This window comes from Anguilla rostrata, chromosome 5, assembly GCF_018555375.3.
Source record: "Anguilla rostrata isolate EN2019 chromosome 5, ASM1855537v3, whole genome shotgun sequence".
Taxonomy (NCBI): Eukaryota; Metazoa; Chordata; class Actinopteri; order Anguilliformes; family Anguillidae; genus Anguilla; species Anguilla rostrata.
Window position 1 is genome coordinate 43,229,861 of NC_057937.1, and position 16,767 is coordinate 43,246,627.

The window sequence follows — 16,767 nt, forward strand, 5'->3', positions numbered from 1 at the left end:
CATGGGTAGGCAATGCACCAGCAGGCCACTCTTTTACATTTCAGTTTCTTCTCTTATCCATTACATGGTAAGGTTTGCATAGATAAACACTTCACAATTAGCACATAACTTCATAATATCATATGTTTGTGCTTATTACTAAAATGATGTCTGAACAGAGTGTCTACGGAGACACACAGGAATACTGCTGAAGTTTAGCTTCACCAAACATTTAATGGCAAACAACTCAAAAGAAAAAAACATTTTTCATAAGTCTGGTTTACTTATTTTATTATTTTTCCAGAATGACTTGTCTTCTATCTTCATCTGCATGCAAACAGGTAATAAGTTTATTGTATTGTTATTTTTCAATGTTTATTTTAGTACATTTTTTATAAGCATTACTCTATGGTAAGGCCTCTTTAGTCACAGTGTATTTTATTTCATTATTATAATCAGAATTGTTACCCCAAGGCCCAACGTAACTGGGGAAAAAAGGTTTGCAGTGACTAACAGTAATTCCAAAAAGGGCACAATACTAGACAAGGTCTGCATTATGTACACACATTCTAATACTGCAGATGGTCATGGACACAGTTCTAAGAGTACATTACATTCACAATCCACTCAAACAAATTTCAGAGCTTCTCTAGGAAACACAAAGGAACAAAAAAATATTAATATTTTTAAAAATAGAGTTGCATGTATTCATATAATGTTTTGGATTCAGTTCCATGACAAACTTAAAATCTGTGTGTTAATCTTTAAGGGATTTATCTTTTTTTGATTTTTAAAACTTTGAGGAACAAAACCCTGTCCGATGTAAGTAGTAAAAAAAAAAAGCACTGCTTTGAGAAGGAAATCGTTTCTTTGCTTCTCTATTAAAACCCTAAAATGCATAATTATATGGCATAATATAATAGTTAATCTTGCCATTTGCAAGATTCACAAATGACCAAATCTAAATGATTGGGCTGCTACTAAAATTGAGCTACTTTAACAATGGACACACAAGAAAAATGCTGCCCTTCAAATCCATTTTATAATCAAGCTGGACTATGATGAAGGCACAACAATGTCTCCACATCCGTTCAGCTTTACTGCCAAATATTTAGACTGAAGTATTAACACAGGCCTAAAGTTCTCTATCGCTAAATGTTTAGTATAGTGGTATCTTTAGACTCTCATGGTGAAAGGGGAAAAAAGGCCAGATGATTATTCAAAATCTGGAGTGAGTTTATGGGTTCCAAGCATTATCTACAAATGTCCCATAGTCCAACATCTGGGATGTCAACTGTATAGGAACCCACATTTCCCACAATGAAAACCTGCTGGTAAAGTCGGTATGTACATCACAACACTGGTCTTTCTCGACAAACCCCATCAGCATTAGCAAAAAGAAAAAAGAAAAAAAAGTATTTACATTTAGAATTAAACAGAACAACAAAAACAAAAAAACAGAAAAATAGGAATATACAGTATATACCATGTAAATATATATAATGCATATAAAAAAATAAACCATAATGCATTCACTCATCCTCTCCACGTTGTCTAACCTGACCTACATCCCACACACAGACAGCACAAATAAATAACGTCCACGTCATCAGCTCTGTTCCCGTTTACAGCCTGTAAATTATTGTGTCAGTACATTGGTTAGTGCCGATGAAAGGAGGAATGGCGAGCCCCTGTTTTAGCGACGCGAGAAGCAGAGAAGAAGGAAAAAAGTAGAGACGGCTGGAAATGGAGACTGGAGGAGAGCTCTCGGCCTGCTTGAGTGGTCTCCTCCACGGCCCTGGGGGGCCCGGCGTCTGGCCGCCCCTGACCGTGTGTAAACTCCGGCTGTTTATGGCTCTGCGTGTGATAGAGAGTCCGCCCAGGCTCTATATGTACAATGGGGTCTCCTGGCCAGTTAAGAGTCTGAACATGGCTGCTGGCATGGTCTTCATGTGGATCTGGACAACGGGAGAAGAAAAGGCACAAACATCTCTTCAGGGCACATGGTTTGCAATGCACATTCCTTTTGCTAATCAGCCTCTGATCTTTTATGGTCTCTAAAATGAACACATTTTTCAACAAATGCCAGCCTTGTCTCTGCAATTCAGCTGCATAGCATCATTGTGGGGTTACTACCAGTTGCTATAAATCCCCATGTCTGTGTGTGACTGCCACCCCTGATGTGCAGGATCACTGTAAGAGTAAACATAGCAAACATCCTCGCAGACCACACGATGATTCAGAAACATAATTTCACTGGTTAGAGGATGGTGTTTAAGCTCTGTTCTGTGTCACGCTTGTCAGAGCTCAGAAACATAATTTGAGCATGTTGGTAATGAAAAAAAGCTGTTTCACTTACAGTACATTGTATTCAAGACAGCACCTTTGTCTTAGCTCAATACTATGTGTTACAATGCTCAGTCTATGAGTCCCTAAGTGATGATCAAGGCAGGGATTCAACCGATTGTAAGCTTAGTAAAACATGTATATCGCATTAAGTTAAGTGTTTAGCAGAGATAAGGATGACATCAGAAAGAATAACACCCGCACACTATTAATGTGCACAGAACAATGTAACAATAAAAATGTATTGGGAGCATCGGTGGTGTAAAAGCACTACAGTCTCAAGCCGTGCTCATGTGATACAGTATGACTCTGCTCACCTCGCCCACAGAGTTGGACAGGGCCTGGACGATCTTCTCATGGGCTGTGGCCACTACGCTCTGGCCGTTGATCTCGATGATCCGGTGGCCGACACGAACCCCACCTCGCTCTGCGATGCCACCGCGCATTAGACTGCAGATCTGAGAGAGAGAGAGAGAGAGAGAGAGAGAGAGAGAGAGAGAGAGAGCAATTAGTAGTGCACTTGAGGGAAAATAATTGTGCAGCACAAATCCAATCGCTATTGCAAATATACTATGAGCCACAAGAGGGAGCAAACAACCAGCAAAACATCCTGACTGTAATGCTTCTTGTCTGTGGATTTTAGATACTGTATGTTATCACTGAAATGAAGGCCTCTAATCCCCAGACTCACAATGCCATTCTGCACACTGAAGCCCAGCTGGTACTTCAAATCTGGACGCTTGATGAGGACGGTGGTGACTGGAGGGCAGCTCACGATGTTCAGCTTCACCTGGACCTGGTTCTTCAGGCCCTAATGCACAAACCCAGATAGGCAGGAGCTCATTATAGATTGCAGGGCTGCAGCAAAAACACAAATCACCATTCTCCACCTTCATTTCAGGCTGATCTCTATTTCAATCATTTATTTCACATGGTTCTTGCTTCAAGGCAGAAGCACATTCTGTAATATGGCACACAACACAAAGTAGTATATTTGAAGTAGACTAACATATTTGATGTAGACTGTAGCTGCAATTCATAACTTCCATGAACTTAAATTCCTTATGCTGAAGTTTCCCTATGTATGATCTGCTGTCTAATGTGATGCCACCCAACCCACGCCACCCATGGCAGTACCTTGATGATGCCCTGGCAGGTGGCGAGGGGCAGCCCCACCAGGCTGGTGTTGTTGATGGACATGATCTGGTCTCCGATGCTCAGCTTGCCGGAGCGCGCGGCAGGGCCGCCGTTCATCATGTTGGCCAGGATGACCGTGGGCAGGATGGAGCCCCAGCCGGACTCCACGATGACCACGCCCAGGATCTCCCCCTTCTGCTTCTCCAGTTGCAGCTGTCGGGAAGGTTGTCGTGGAGTCGGAGGACAGAGGGGTAAGCAGTCAGTTCAGACAGAGAGAAGAGACAAGGCAGACAGACAGGGAATCAGAACAGATTTCAAACAACCTAAATATCTTCCCAGTTCCTTCAAGAGGGTTCACGCCAACTTCTAATTTGCCCTGGACCAGAGCTGCATGTGTAAGTGCTCTACAGCTATGTCTCTGCACAGTAGGAAAGCAATAAAAACTGCTTATTCATTGCAAGGGGGAAGCCCGTGGTTTGAGCATGAGGATGCCCGCACACACCACCCGTGTGTGTGCCACCCTGACAGGAAGTGCACCTCTTCACCCGCTGGCACCCTCACCTCTTTGCAGTTCTCTGAATTGGAGAAGTGGATGAGGTCATCATTGTACATCTCCTGCGTGTTGATGATGTCACTGTATTCCTTCTGACTCAGGTCCTCAGGGTTGATCCCGTTGGCTCTCAGGAACTCTTGGTAGGCCACGCTGAATGCCTGTCCGATGGACTGCGCAATAAGCTGTGCCTGTGGTGCGAAAGGGAGAGGAGGGAACACTTCAGTGGTAAACCAGAATGTTTCAGTGGTAGAGACAAACAATTCACCGTGATAGCCACAGAGGGAAAGAGCTCATACAGATAGAGGGCATCACTTGGCTGCACAAACCAGGGGAAATGACGCGATAATGTGCTTTCAGTGGACAACAGAAGTGAACAGAATGTGTTGGAATGGATATTTAACCCCCCCCCTCCCCCCCCAAAAAAAAAACCCCCAGCAGGTATAAGTAAGTTATGATTTCCTTGCTTCATTTTCCTCCTCACCCACTCAACCCACAAAAGGGTTTACTAAAAACCTCTTTTTATATGCATGCACTTCTGTGCAAAATCACAGAAATGAGCCAAAATTGCTTTCCAATGTCAAACACCATTTGTTCAATCTTCTCCACCAGTGGCTGCTGGCTTTTACCCCTGACATCACTGACAGTGAAAAAAAGAATCTATGAATGTAAAACAGAGCCCATCTAAATAAAGTCCCCTTGTCTGTGAAGTCAACAACCACTTTCTATAAAGTCCAAGAAGTCTGCACGACGCAACCAGGAAAAGGGGGGCAAAGTTCAGATGAAGTTTCATGGTGACTGTTTCCCTGAGCAAATGGAAATGGAATTTGCTGGGTCTCAAAATCTTAAAGAATGAGACTGCTCCGGTCACACTGTTCATAGATTGGCAGTTAAAAGAAGGCTTCACACTGATAACCACAAAGAACAGTCAGGGCTGCAGAAAGCATGGAGATGACCCATGCCAAGGTTATCAGAGTTTCCACGGTAACCGCCAATCAAAGTTCTCTTCTGAGAACCAAATATTACGGAAATAAAGAGATGCTATCTTCTCTCCATTTTTGTACCTGCAGTCTAAATCAGGCCAAAGGAAGTCAGTATTCTCATAAGGCAGTAAAAAAACCTATACTTAAGCCAGTTTCCCATTCTGCTAGAACAACTAAAATAGTGAATCTATAGTTCACAGCAGGGAATTGTTAAAAGTAAATGTAATTTGACCTACAGAACACTCGCGAGCATAAAACAAGAGCCTTGGCTAAGTGACTCACGCACAAACACTGACTCATCGTTCCTGAAGCATCGGCCCATCTAATTAAGGCTGGTACAATCTGAGGAACAACTGCAATGCAGAGGAAGTCTCAGAGGTGCAGAGGAGCCCAGGGACCGGTGAGGGGCAGACGTCAGCCAATCAGAGCCAAGGCTCCCGAGCTGAGCGCCGCATCGCCAGGCAGCCTGGTCACCTGAGGCTAGTGGAAGAGCCACCTGAGTGGCTGATCCCTCTGTTTCCTACCGAGGGTGCTGTTTTTATTACGCCATCGTGCCCAGGGCTTAAGCCTGCCTGTTTTATTGCAGTCACTCTAGGACACTTGGCAACACCCAGAGTCAAAATGGCAGGTTTCCTACTATGGCACAGTCAACGGCACAGCTTTAACACCCTGAGTGTTTCTGCCACCACTTCACGGCCTGTCAGGATGTTCTACGCATAGACAACTCTGTAAAGAATATATATTCTCGATATCAGTGAGGAAGTTACTTTCACTTTACTTCTGCTGACAGAACTGAACCTGAAAAATCTTTTGTAGAAAATTCCTTTTGTTATTCCTTTTGTAAATTCAAAACCTTGCCATTAGACTCCTTTTGCTAAGCCTAAACAAATTAAGTATCACAAGTCTTTCTTTGTAACTTTTCGCATTTCATACCAGGAATTAATTTTCCCTTCATTGTGCTTTACAAGAGCTACAAGTACTGTACAATATCAAAACAACATTTCATTTAATATTCTTTTTGCTATATATACATCAAAACCATGCTTATATTTTTTATTGCTTTAGCACAATGCTTCACAGGCTCCACAGCAGTATGAGAGTGGCCAATAGATGGGCAGAGTATCTGAGCAGAATGGGCATCTTGCACAACTAAGCAGAAAATTGGACTGCGCACAATGCACAAGCGCGCACACACACACACATATATCGACATGCACTTGCACACTCTCATATACTTGCACTCATGCACACTAACACACATACACACAAACATACTTATTATGTAAAAATAACATATACATCAAACTAGAATGCGACACATGTAATCTACAACCCGCCATTAGTTTCGTCCTTTGATAAAACGACAGTCAAGCCTCCCTCAGAACCCACAGATCTCAAACGCAGCCAATCGGAAGCGAAGAGCGCAGGAAACAGGAAGCACTCACGTCCTCGGACTCGAAGACGTGGCAGATCATCTTGTACTGCTTCTTGCCCTCGGGCGCCCCGGGCGTGGTCTCGATGCAGTCCTGCGAGGCGGTGCGGGGCATGCGCCGGCGGGCCATCAGCACCACGATGTTCCCGATGTCCGCGATGTAGGAGATGGTGCGCAGGGCGTTGTCCATCATCGTCTCCTAGGCAACAACACACGGGAGCGACGTTATCGACTTCGCTCTGGGGTACGGTGAACGCCGATCCTTTATGCTCCGTTCACCTGACGCCGTCCAGTCACATCGGCCTCCCGGGGCCGGCTACAGTAAACCACACTGCAGACGTGTTTATACCTGCTGTGACTAACATGAGAACAAACAGCCATACACATGCAAAGAGTTTCAATCTATCATTAAAACAGTTTTGTTTTTTGAATCCAGAACCAAATGTGCAATGAAGGCTTGGTCAGCCCCCACCTCATTACACTCAAGTGATTTCTCTGGTCCATTGGGTGCCTGCAGTTAGGACTGAATCTAAGCTAGTGGGCTGTGCAGTGGAAAGACGCGGTGGTGGAATTCATGTTCCCTGCAAGACAGGTGCCCTAGTCTACACCCTCCCTGACTGACAGGACATTTCAGTGATGGGACAGGCCTAAAAAACATAAGGACAACAGCAAAAATACTGGATAAAATTTTCTTTAAGAAATGATTCGAATACCAGATTCCAGGTCCTGAAGGAGACGGACGCCTTCCTCAGACTCTAGCCGGCGTGTTCCACAGGATGATGAAACACGCTCGAGGCGCGACGAGCAGCCACAGAAGCAGCTAGAGAACAAGATTGCTCGGCATTTCAACCGGAGCTCGACAGATACATCATTACTCGGCCGGGAGAATTAATTAGCCCATTTGCCTGTCCTCGCCGCGCGCGCTCAGCCTGCAACCTTTGCGGCTGCACGCGCGGCAGAAATCCCCCCGTTTGAATTCGCCGCGTACGGGCAGCAACAGGTCAGGCGTGGAGGCGCCGCTTCTAATGAAGCGGATTTTCGAAAGCCAAAACAAAGGGCTCGGAAACGAAAGGGGAGTGCTGGTGAGTCTGCTCGTCTGCCTTTCAGATCAGAGTCCCACGAGAGAAATTATCGCGGTATTACCTCGGTCTGCTACAGCGGTTTTATCTGCGGGTATGGAAACGCCTCGTACTTTCACCCGCTTATGTCAGCCGCTTCTAGCATATTTCTTCCTCCTCCTCTCATCCTTTTCATTCTCTTTTTTTTTGTTCTGAAGAGGGCATCAGCAATCTCGTCCAGCAATCTTACGGCCAGGCACAATTCCACAATTCTTCTTGCTCCAAGTCCAAGTTAACATTTTTCAAATGCAAGGCTCAGTAACTGTCAATAAGACTGTGTTGAATCAATAAAAAAAAAATACATACATCCATTTATATTGTACCGTACATACATATAAATACTCTGCCCCGCATGTTATTATTGTGTATTAAATATCAGAAGGCCTCCCCTACTCCGTGTTCTTCTGTTGCAATGGCTTACCTTTCTGGAGTGTGCGTGTATGTGTGTGTGCGTGTTTGTGTGCGAGTGTGCGCGCGTGTCTGCGTGTGTGTGAGTGTGTGTGTGTGTCTGCGTTTGTATGTATCTCTGTGTGTGTGTGTGTGTGCATGTGTGAGTAGGTGTGTGTGTGTGTGTGTGTGTGTCTGCGTTTGTGTGTGCGTATGTGTGTGTGTGTGTGTGTGTGTGTGTAAGAAGTGTTATCTCTCTCTCTCTCCTGCCCACTCATACCAGCTGCCAGAGCCTCACAAGCCTCACAGTTCAATCTGACAGAAAAAACGACAACTGTGAGGCGAGGATTGGGGCAGCTCCACACTGCGCTGCACCCTGCTGACGGTGCCAGCCAGCCCACACACCGATGTTCAGACTTAACACTTCTGTTCACCATCGGGAGCCAACCTGCAGAATGCCTGCAGCACGGCGTGTATACCAGTCTGTCATATCTGGGAGAAAAATTCAGTAATGCTACGGGAAACACCCGAACCTACATTTCTGTACATCCTAGTTAGCTGCAGTTAGCATCCATGCATAGTTGGACACCCTGTCTTACTGTGGTGACATATTATAATTGGGAGCATTGCATTTTATGGGGTGTAATATACAATGTGCTCCATAATGTTTGGGCCAAGGCATTTTTTCTCAATTTGGCTTTGTATTCCACAATTCTAAATTTGTAATCAATTCGCAAGTAGTTAAAGTGCAGATTCTCAGCTTTTCATGGCACCATAATGAAAATGAAAGCCAAGGAAGCCATTACGAGGCTGAAAAATAAGAAGAAAAAAAACAGTCAGAGACATACGCAAACCATAAGCTTATAAAACTCAACTGTTTGGAACATCATTAAGAATAAAAAGAGCACTGGTGAGCCCAGTAATCACAAATAGCCTGCTATTAAACTGCTAAAGCAATAAAGAGTTTTTTAAAAGCCAAAAACCAGAAAATTCTTGACTGGCCAAGTCATTCAACTGATCTAAATCTAATTGAACATGCGTTTCATCTGCTGAAGAGAAAACTAGTCAACTAGCCCCCGAAACAAGCAGGAGCTGAAGATGGCTGCAGTACAGGCCTGACAGAGCATCACCAGAGAAGATACTCAGCACCTGCTGATGTCTAAGGGTCACAGACGTCAAGCAGTCATTGCATGCAAAGGAGATGCAACAAAGTACCAAACATGACTACTCTCATTTACATAACATTAGTATGACCCAAACATTATGGTGCCCTGTAATGGGGGGCTATGTATAAAAAGTGCTGTCATTTTTACATGGTGAAACCAAAGAGTCTTTGTCCCAGACATATTGGAGCCTGGTGATTCTGATGGTGGCTAACAGCTGCATCACGGTGAGACCGACCATTCTCTCTGCATTCACTTCTTAAATATCACACCCACATGCGTACAGAGGGTTCACTCAGTGTTCCGTACCTTTACCTCAGGTACATTAGGCCCGAGACCATTTTTCTTCCTGATGGAGTTCAAGAAAAAAACCTAAAAAAATGACTCACTTGTTTTCAGCTTCAATCTATGAGCACACGTTTTCCTCCCATGATTCATGATTCAATGCTCTAGGTGCAAGAGCGAGTGATTTACAGTTAAACATCAAATAAGAAAATGCCTTTACTGTGCATGACCTGGATCTGTCTTACTGCTGCAAAATTGCATTGTGTTACATAAAGAGCAGAATCTGTTTCGCACCAAGCAGGGGTCTGCAGTGAGCGGAGAAAAGCTGTCGGGTTATTGCTGCAGGCTCCATGCAGGAGACAAATCAGTGAAACTCTCCTGCCTCGGGTCACTATCACACAGACACACGAAATTTGAGCGCAAGCAGCTTCACTGGCACTGCGGTACACAGTAAAACGTTCAGCGTTAAATCAACACTTAGAGAACACATTATGGTCCCTTCTGGACTCATACGCACTCTCTTATAGTTGAATTTACACCGGCGTTTCGCCGTGTAGCGATCCCGTAACACAGCGAGAACAACGGGCGCAGTCATTCGTTTCCGATGGATCTAAACTATGCGCGTTGAGGGGACGCTGACATCGAAAGGGGGGCGGCTTCTAAAAAGGCTCAGCATCTCGCGGCTAGCAAGTGACGTAGCTCCGCACGTGGAGCCGGAGAGGGAGAGCGCTCCAGCTCCAGCCAGGACTCGCTGCTGTTCAGCACTCAAAAGTCTAATCGCAGCCCCTCTTGTGTAACTCGCGGTCGACCCACAGCAGATGGACCCGGTGCGCACTGTTTGCTAGCGGGAGACAGGAAAGCCTTCGCGCTGGCGCAGTAATTGGCTTTTCCGAGAAACCCTTGGAGGGCCCTTTTTGTTGCAAAACGCACAAAGAACCGTGAGGAGAAAAGCACTCAGTGTTTTTCCGGCTTTCAGACGAGTTACCCTGCTGGTTCTGTTGGCCGCTGCTGTCCCTCGTAAATGAGCATTCGCTAATATGGAGCATTGGTCACCGTGTAGCATTTTCCATTGGCGTCTCTGGATGGCATGTTCATTATGTGCTATAACCTGCTCCGCAGCCTGTTGTTGGTTTGATGGGAGTGAAACACAGGTTGAAAAGTGCATCATGGTGCTGAAAAAGGAGAAATTGTGTGTGTGCATTGCTTCTGTTTTTGTTTTTTATCCAATAAGCAAAATGCTAAGGCTATCAACAAAACAGACATGAGCTTTCTGTCAACAGACCCGTTTATGGAAGCTTTTTAAAATTATATTATCTATTTAAATCGCCTTTTAAGAAGAATTACTTGAAAAAACATAATTTGAAAAAAAATATATAACCGATAATAATCTGTTATTCATCCATTTTGGAAAACCACAGAAGGGAGGCATTATACCCAAGAGCCTCTTGGGTATTTTACCACTTGGATAAAGTCTTTCTACTGTATGAGAGCTCGGTGAGACATCTTACCTGTGTGTCAGCATTGAGCACTTTGATCCTCTGTGTGGATATGAACAGGTCCACCTCAGTCAGTGTTTGGGCATCCCCTTCTGGGCCCTGTGTGGAAATAAAGGGCAGGAGACAGGTCAAAGCGCCTTCTGGTGGTGGCCCAAGGGACTACTCACAATGTCCACATTAACCCCTCATTTAAACTCCAATTGAAAGCAACTTAAATGCTTGTTTATAAATAATTTACATAGGTTAAGTCACATGGGACCCCTTGGCAGGAGTATCATCCATATACAATTCTGTACAGTGGCCAGATTTTCCCCAGAGAGGAGTGATATAATTGCATAGACATACATAGAATTTTAATTGATTTCTAATATTTTATTTAGAGAAATTATATTTGGAGACATTGTTCAAACCTGGTCCAACAACCATTTAATCAATATTTCTAATGCATACACGCTTGTTAATACTAAACATACATCTTTGTTCAATGCATACATTAATATCTTTTCCATACAAATGGGTCAAATGGAATTCAGCCAATTCCATGGTCAGATATATTTTGAGCTTGTGACTCCTCCATATGGTTAGAACTAATTGCAGTGGGCTAAAGGATGCTATCTGCTATCCAGCTTAGGTTTCAGGACATACCTTCCAGCATTAGAATGTAGTGCAGTGGAATGTAGTGAAAGGTTTCATAAACTGAAAGAATTTTGATAATTACAGCAACAATGGCAGGAGGAGGTTTCATAGAAGGTTGTTACAGCATAAATATCATTCACCGAAAAAGTTACATGGCACATTCCTTTTTAGAATGGTCCAAATTCACACACAGGCTTCACACTTTTTCCTCTCAAGGATGATACGGCTACAGTGAGGTTGTCCATTAAAAGTCTTCACATTCCAAAATGATGAATCAATGCTTCAATGAGAGAGATAAAAAAAAAGAAATAAAAAAATTCAGAAGAACTGAGCAGAAGCAAGCATGCAGTGCTGGGGATGTCTGTCGAAAGTGAACAATGGCCACAGTAATACCCAACAGGACATGGGACCGTGATCGTACTCAAGAACAGATGGGAAGCAGTGATTGGCGAGAATGAGCTCTGAACCATTAGCGCCATCTACAACTCTGGCTGCAGAGAGACCTCTACTTTCACTGATCAGGCGGAGTCACAAATACAAATAAATACAAATAAATTCAGTGGTGGTCAATCTATGTCAATTAATCCAGCCCATAATTTAACACACAACACAATGTTCTGTAGAATATATGCATGCTAATCTGACAATAATAATATTAAAAAATGATTTCCGTTTCAGGATCTACGTTCTACAAAAGATATTTGGGCATAGCGTGATATTCAATACTTTTTGTTGTATTCATTTTCCATTCTAAGTGCAGGAAGCATCACTATCCTGGCCACACATACAGCCATTGAACTTGCACTGGTGCTATATGATTTGAAGAGGAGGACTATTATTACGGATGGACCCCCAGTACTTTAGCTGAACTTCAGATCCAATGGTTCAGGGCTCACAAAAACAAATCATAAAAAATGGCAGCAATGAGAGGTAGCAGGGTGAGGGTGAAGTCAAGTCTTTTCTTTTCTATCTTCCTTTTCTTTAGTTTTACACACCGCCTTTTTCTTGATTTTGGCAGCCTTCTGAACCCTCTGCGAAGTGTTGAAGACAGACAGGGTCGTCAGACACAGGAGCAGCAAAACAGCCAGGGCAGGAGTCCAAACAAAGAAAATTAAGATAAAGAACACAAAAAGAACCAGACACAAGTTCTGACATTGCTGCCCACAAAAGTCAGGTGGAGCGATGGCATAACTGTGTTCTGCGTAGACAAATAAAATAAAAACAGCAATTAGTGGCTCGTAATTGCTTTTTTTGCACAAAGCAAACCATAACATGCAAACATGGACTGATACCTTGAGACCAAATTAAAAAGGGGATTGGATACAACATCTACAACAGGGCTGCCCAACTCTATTACGTAGAGATCTACTGTACTGTAGGTTTTCACTCCAGCCTTAACAAAGCACACCTCAGCTAGAGATCACATCAAGCTGTTAATTAGTAGAATTAGGCACGACAAGTTATGGGTGAAATGAAAACCTACAGGATGATAGATCTCCAGGAACAGGGTTGGGAAGGCCTTATCAACAGAGATTCAGCTGCTGGGAAATACAAACTGGGAAAAGCTGTTATAAATGTCTAACCCATAAAAAGCAACATTTCAAAGCACTCATTCAAAATCAGGCCTAAAATCTGAAATGTGGCAGTCGAGCACACTGGTAACATGATATTAAAACACAAATACGCACACTGCTGTAGCTGGGAGATACGTACTGTACTACAGTACTGTACAGTGTACACTAAGGAGACAGGAGACATGTTCACACTTTACATAACAGCCCATCTCTCTGCATGCCATCTAGGTCCTTCTACTGGCATAAAACATTTGGACATGTGACAACTGGATTACCTTTTTAGGGCACGGAACAGGCTCTTAAACCATAAATGCAGCATGTGTTCTCGCGCGCGGGCGATTCCAGCTCTCGCACGGGGAACTGTTTGGCTGAAAAGAGCCGCCATCTGCCAGTCCCGCACGTCACAGGAAGAGGAAAACCGGCGACGGGCTCTGAGCCTCAGCGACCGACCGGCTCGCGCTGAGCTGAGCTGAGCTTACGCGCGCGACCCCAGCGCGCCGACCCGCACGCCAGCGCCACCAACGAGAGCCCCCCGCCCGCCTGACCCAGCACACCCGCTGAAATTCAGCCCAGCGCTCTCCTCCGCTTCCCACGCGGGGGCAGGTCCGGTTCATCCGCCCCGATGCAGGGCAGACCAGCGTCCTCTGGCAGCCTGCCCCACAGTGCGTCAAGCGAAGGGACGCAGGGGAGAAGGATCGGGAGCCCGGAGCTGAATAAACATGGCATCCATCCAGGGGAGGGACAGAGGGAGGGAGGGAGGGAGGGAGGGAGCAGCGATAAAAAATCAGCATAAATAAAACCACGGACGTTGCGGTTCACCTGCCGACATCTCTCTCACCCCCTCCCCTTCTCTCCGGTTCGGCCGCCGGCTCCGGCTGAAAGATTCACGACGGCGTTTAGCGCCGCTATTAATCTGCGGCCCAGCGCCGGGCCCGGTGGCGCGGGCGGCGCCGAGGGCCCCGTCGGGCACAAGAGGGAGGGTCCCCCTGTCCCCGGAGAGAAAAACGTCCCATTCAGCGCCACACAGGCCCCATTATCTACCCCGCGCCGTCTGATTCGGGAAGACAAAATGAGAGCCGTCCTTTCAGAGGACCTCTTTGACAGCGGCGAGCGGACGCGGGAGGGCGAATGAAAAAACACATCCCAGAAAGGCGGGGGGGGGGGGGGGACTGACAGTTAAAGCGTTGCCATGGTTTCATCTTCAATGGCTTTTGATTGTGGCAAGAATAGGGACAGACTGCCTTTAAGGAAGAGGTGAGGAGTCAGATCAGAGGAATGACAAGTAGCTGCCCCGCCCCCCGCCCCCCCACCCCCCCGCCCCCCTGTCCCCTACTGGGCAGCCGCCGAAGTGTGAGGGTGACCGGGGCAGGGCGGGTACACATCATTACCTGTCCCACGGTGGGTCACAGAGACACGTCACCCTTTGCAGTGAGGCAGGCTCAGCGGGGGCAGCTGCGGTGCCAGTCAGACACACTTTTTCATTCCTGCAGGTGTTCGCTTCTGCAGGCAGATTCCAGCCAAGCGCCTGCAGCGCCACACTGCAGTGTTTCAGAGAGCGACGGACGGATGCGGAGTCTGACATTTTATTTTTTTAAGATCCAACGCGGTCTCACGCGCAGAAGGAAACCGACCCGTCGGCACGGCGACGCGTTTCGGTGTTTCGGAATGCTCGCGAACGCTGGTCTCGTCGTAATCGCTGCTGGGACGAGCTGTCACGCCGCGTATCTGTCACAGGCCCAACGTGTCGCCATGTCGACCGAGAGCGTCACGGATGACAGGCGACGCGTGATGTGGGGGGGGGGGGGGTCCACCTCGCATCAGCGGGCGTGGTGCGAGAACGGCATAAATAAGCACCATCCCCGGTCCTCCGGTCTTTCTCAGACACCGAGCGACGAGCGCAGGGGCTGAGATAGCAAAATGAATCAACCTATCGGCACTAACGAGGTCACATGACCCTCCTATAGGAGGAACCATTTAAATAAAATACGAGGAGCACATAGACATGATCATAAACGTCAGACGCATAATTTAATTGAACCTGTTGATATTCGTGCCGTTTCAAAAGGCCGCGTGACAATAAACAGTTTCCTTATTATGCGTATCGCAGATACGCCGCGCGAGGCAAGAAATGACATTCTGACAGTTTTTAAATGACAGAAGCGCTTGTTTGTGTGTGTGTGTGCAGACGTGTGTGAATGCACGTGTGCGTGTGCGGGGCTGGGGTTTCAGACCATCAGCATGCGAAGAGCATACGGTCATAAAAACGGGAACGCGACTGGAACGCGGGGAAAGGGCGACGGCACGCGCGATCCGCTGCCAGCAATCACATTATCCCCCCGCCGCGACGCACGCCTTCCCGTCCCATCGCACCGCTCTGGGACACCGACACAAGCATCACTCATCCAAAGCCTAAAACCGGGCGGGGGAGACAAACAGTGCAAATGGGCGAGTTAATTTAATGGGACAATCTGGACCGGCCTTTAATTAAAAGGCTGCGTTCATGGTCAACCTCCGATTACAGAATGCCCCGTGTGTGTCCCTGTCAGAGATCAGGGTGAACTGTGCGATTTCATTTTTAAAACATTACATAGGTACATCTTTAAATATAATGATCTATTTGTAATTGTTTTTCCTCCTAGTGTGCTCGCTATGCTCTTTGCAGTTACAGGCAGCAACTGTCTTCCCAATAAATTTATCCAGTTGCATTAAGAACATTGACCAATGACCGACCCTCATATACACGCAGGTCTCTTGTGCTAGGTTAAGGTGTCTACAGTAATACAGGTATCCACATAGCCATCTTCTTATGCATTTAGATGGTGCTACACTAATATGAAGAACCATATTTTCATCTTTTACCGTGCTTTTTTAATTTAAGGTGTCTTGGTAGTGTACTTGTTTTAAGTGTTTATTTGCTCAGTTCTCAGCTTAACAGAAGAGTGCTCTCTATGTTCACACCCATAGGGCCTGTTTGTTATTGTAACAGCGGCAAAACAAGAAAAAATAATGTCACTTCAGGCTCATGAACTGACAGCTAAAAGGCCCTAGAGCTCCGCACGGGGAACGGCGCGCCTCCCTGCCTCCCTCTCGCTCGCAGAAATAATCTCGACACTGATTAGCCCCCATCTCTCGAGCAGTAAATACAAGCCTGATCTCATACACGACATCCGTGTCCTCAAAATCCCCCAACAAAGACCGGCAGGTAACATCTGCATAATTGCAGCAAGCCCGTGGAACAAAGAAGCGGAATTCGCCGTGGGGGCCAGAGATGGTCGTACCTTGACCCGGCTCACCGCCTCCTGGGCCTGCATCATCCGGATGTTCTTGGACGGGTTCCGCTCGGACAGCAGCTGGGTGGAGCCCAGGTAATTGGCGGCGAAGATGATGCCATCGATGAGGTCCTCCGGCTCGCAGGGCCCAGGAACTGGGGAGGAGAGACGGGAATCAGGAGGAAGAGAGACGGAGAAAGAGAGAGAGAGTGGGAGGGAGGAAGGGAAGGAGAGGAGAGAGCGATAAAGAGAGAGGGATCAGAAGGTAATTGAAGAATGTGGCGATTGACAGAGTGGTAGAGAAGGGAATGAGATTTGAGGAGATTTGAAAAGAGATGCAAAGCAAGAGAAGAACATGCAGGGAGATGAAGCAAGAGAAGGAAGGCAAGACATAGAGGATGGGGCTGTCTTT

At 46.1% G+C, this 16,767-nt stretch overlaps 1 protein-coding gene across 6 annotated transcripts in view; it reads right to left on the reverse strand.

Moving 5' to 3' along the window:
• Positions 1 to 242: 242 nt before the first annotated feature.
• Positions 243 to 16,767, reverse strand: part of LOC135255334 (amyloid-beta A4 precursor protein-binding family A member 2-like) — a 69,540-nt gene continuing 53,015 nt past the window's right edge. For 5 of the 6 annotated variants that reach the window (XM_064336365.1, XM_064336361.1, XM_064336364.1 and 2 more), the window contains 9 exons: positions 16,365 to 16,510; positions 12,508 to 12,543; positions 10,889 to 10,975; positions 6,441 to 6,626; positions 4,024 to 4,203; positions 3,463 to 3,675; positions 3,017 to 3,136; positions 2,643 to 2,783; positions 243 to 1,937 (listed from right to left, as the gene is read on the reverse strand). In XM_064336365.1, the coding sequence (XP_064192435.1) occupies positions 1,866 to 1,937; positions 2,643 to 2,783; positions 3,017 to 3,136; positions 3,463 to 3,675; positions 4,024 to 4,203; positions 6,441 to 6,626; positions 10,889 to 10,975; positions 12,508 to 12,543; positions 16,365 to 16,510 (1,181 nt within the window). In that variant the 3' untranslated portion in view covers positions 243 to 1,865. The remainder of the gene's footprint in view (positions 1,938 to 2,642; positions 2,784 to 3,016; positions 3,137 to 3,462; positions 3,676 to 4,023; positions 4,204 to 6,440; positions 6,627 to 10,888; positions 10,976 to 12,507; positions 12,544 to 16,364; positions 16,511 to 16,767) is intronic. The other variant, XM_064336367.1, reaches the window with a different exon arrangement.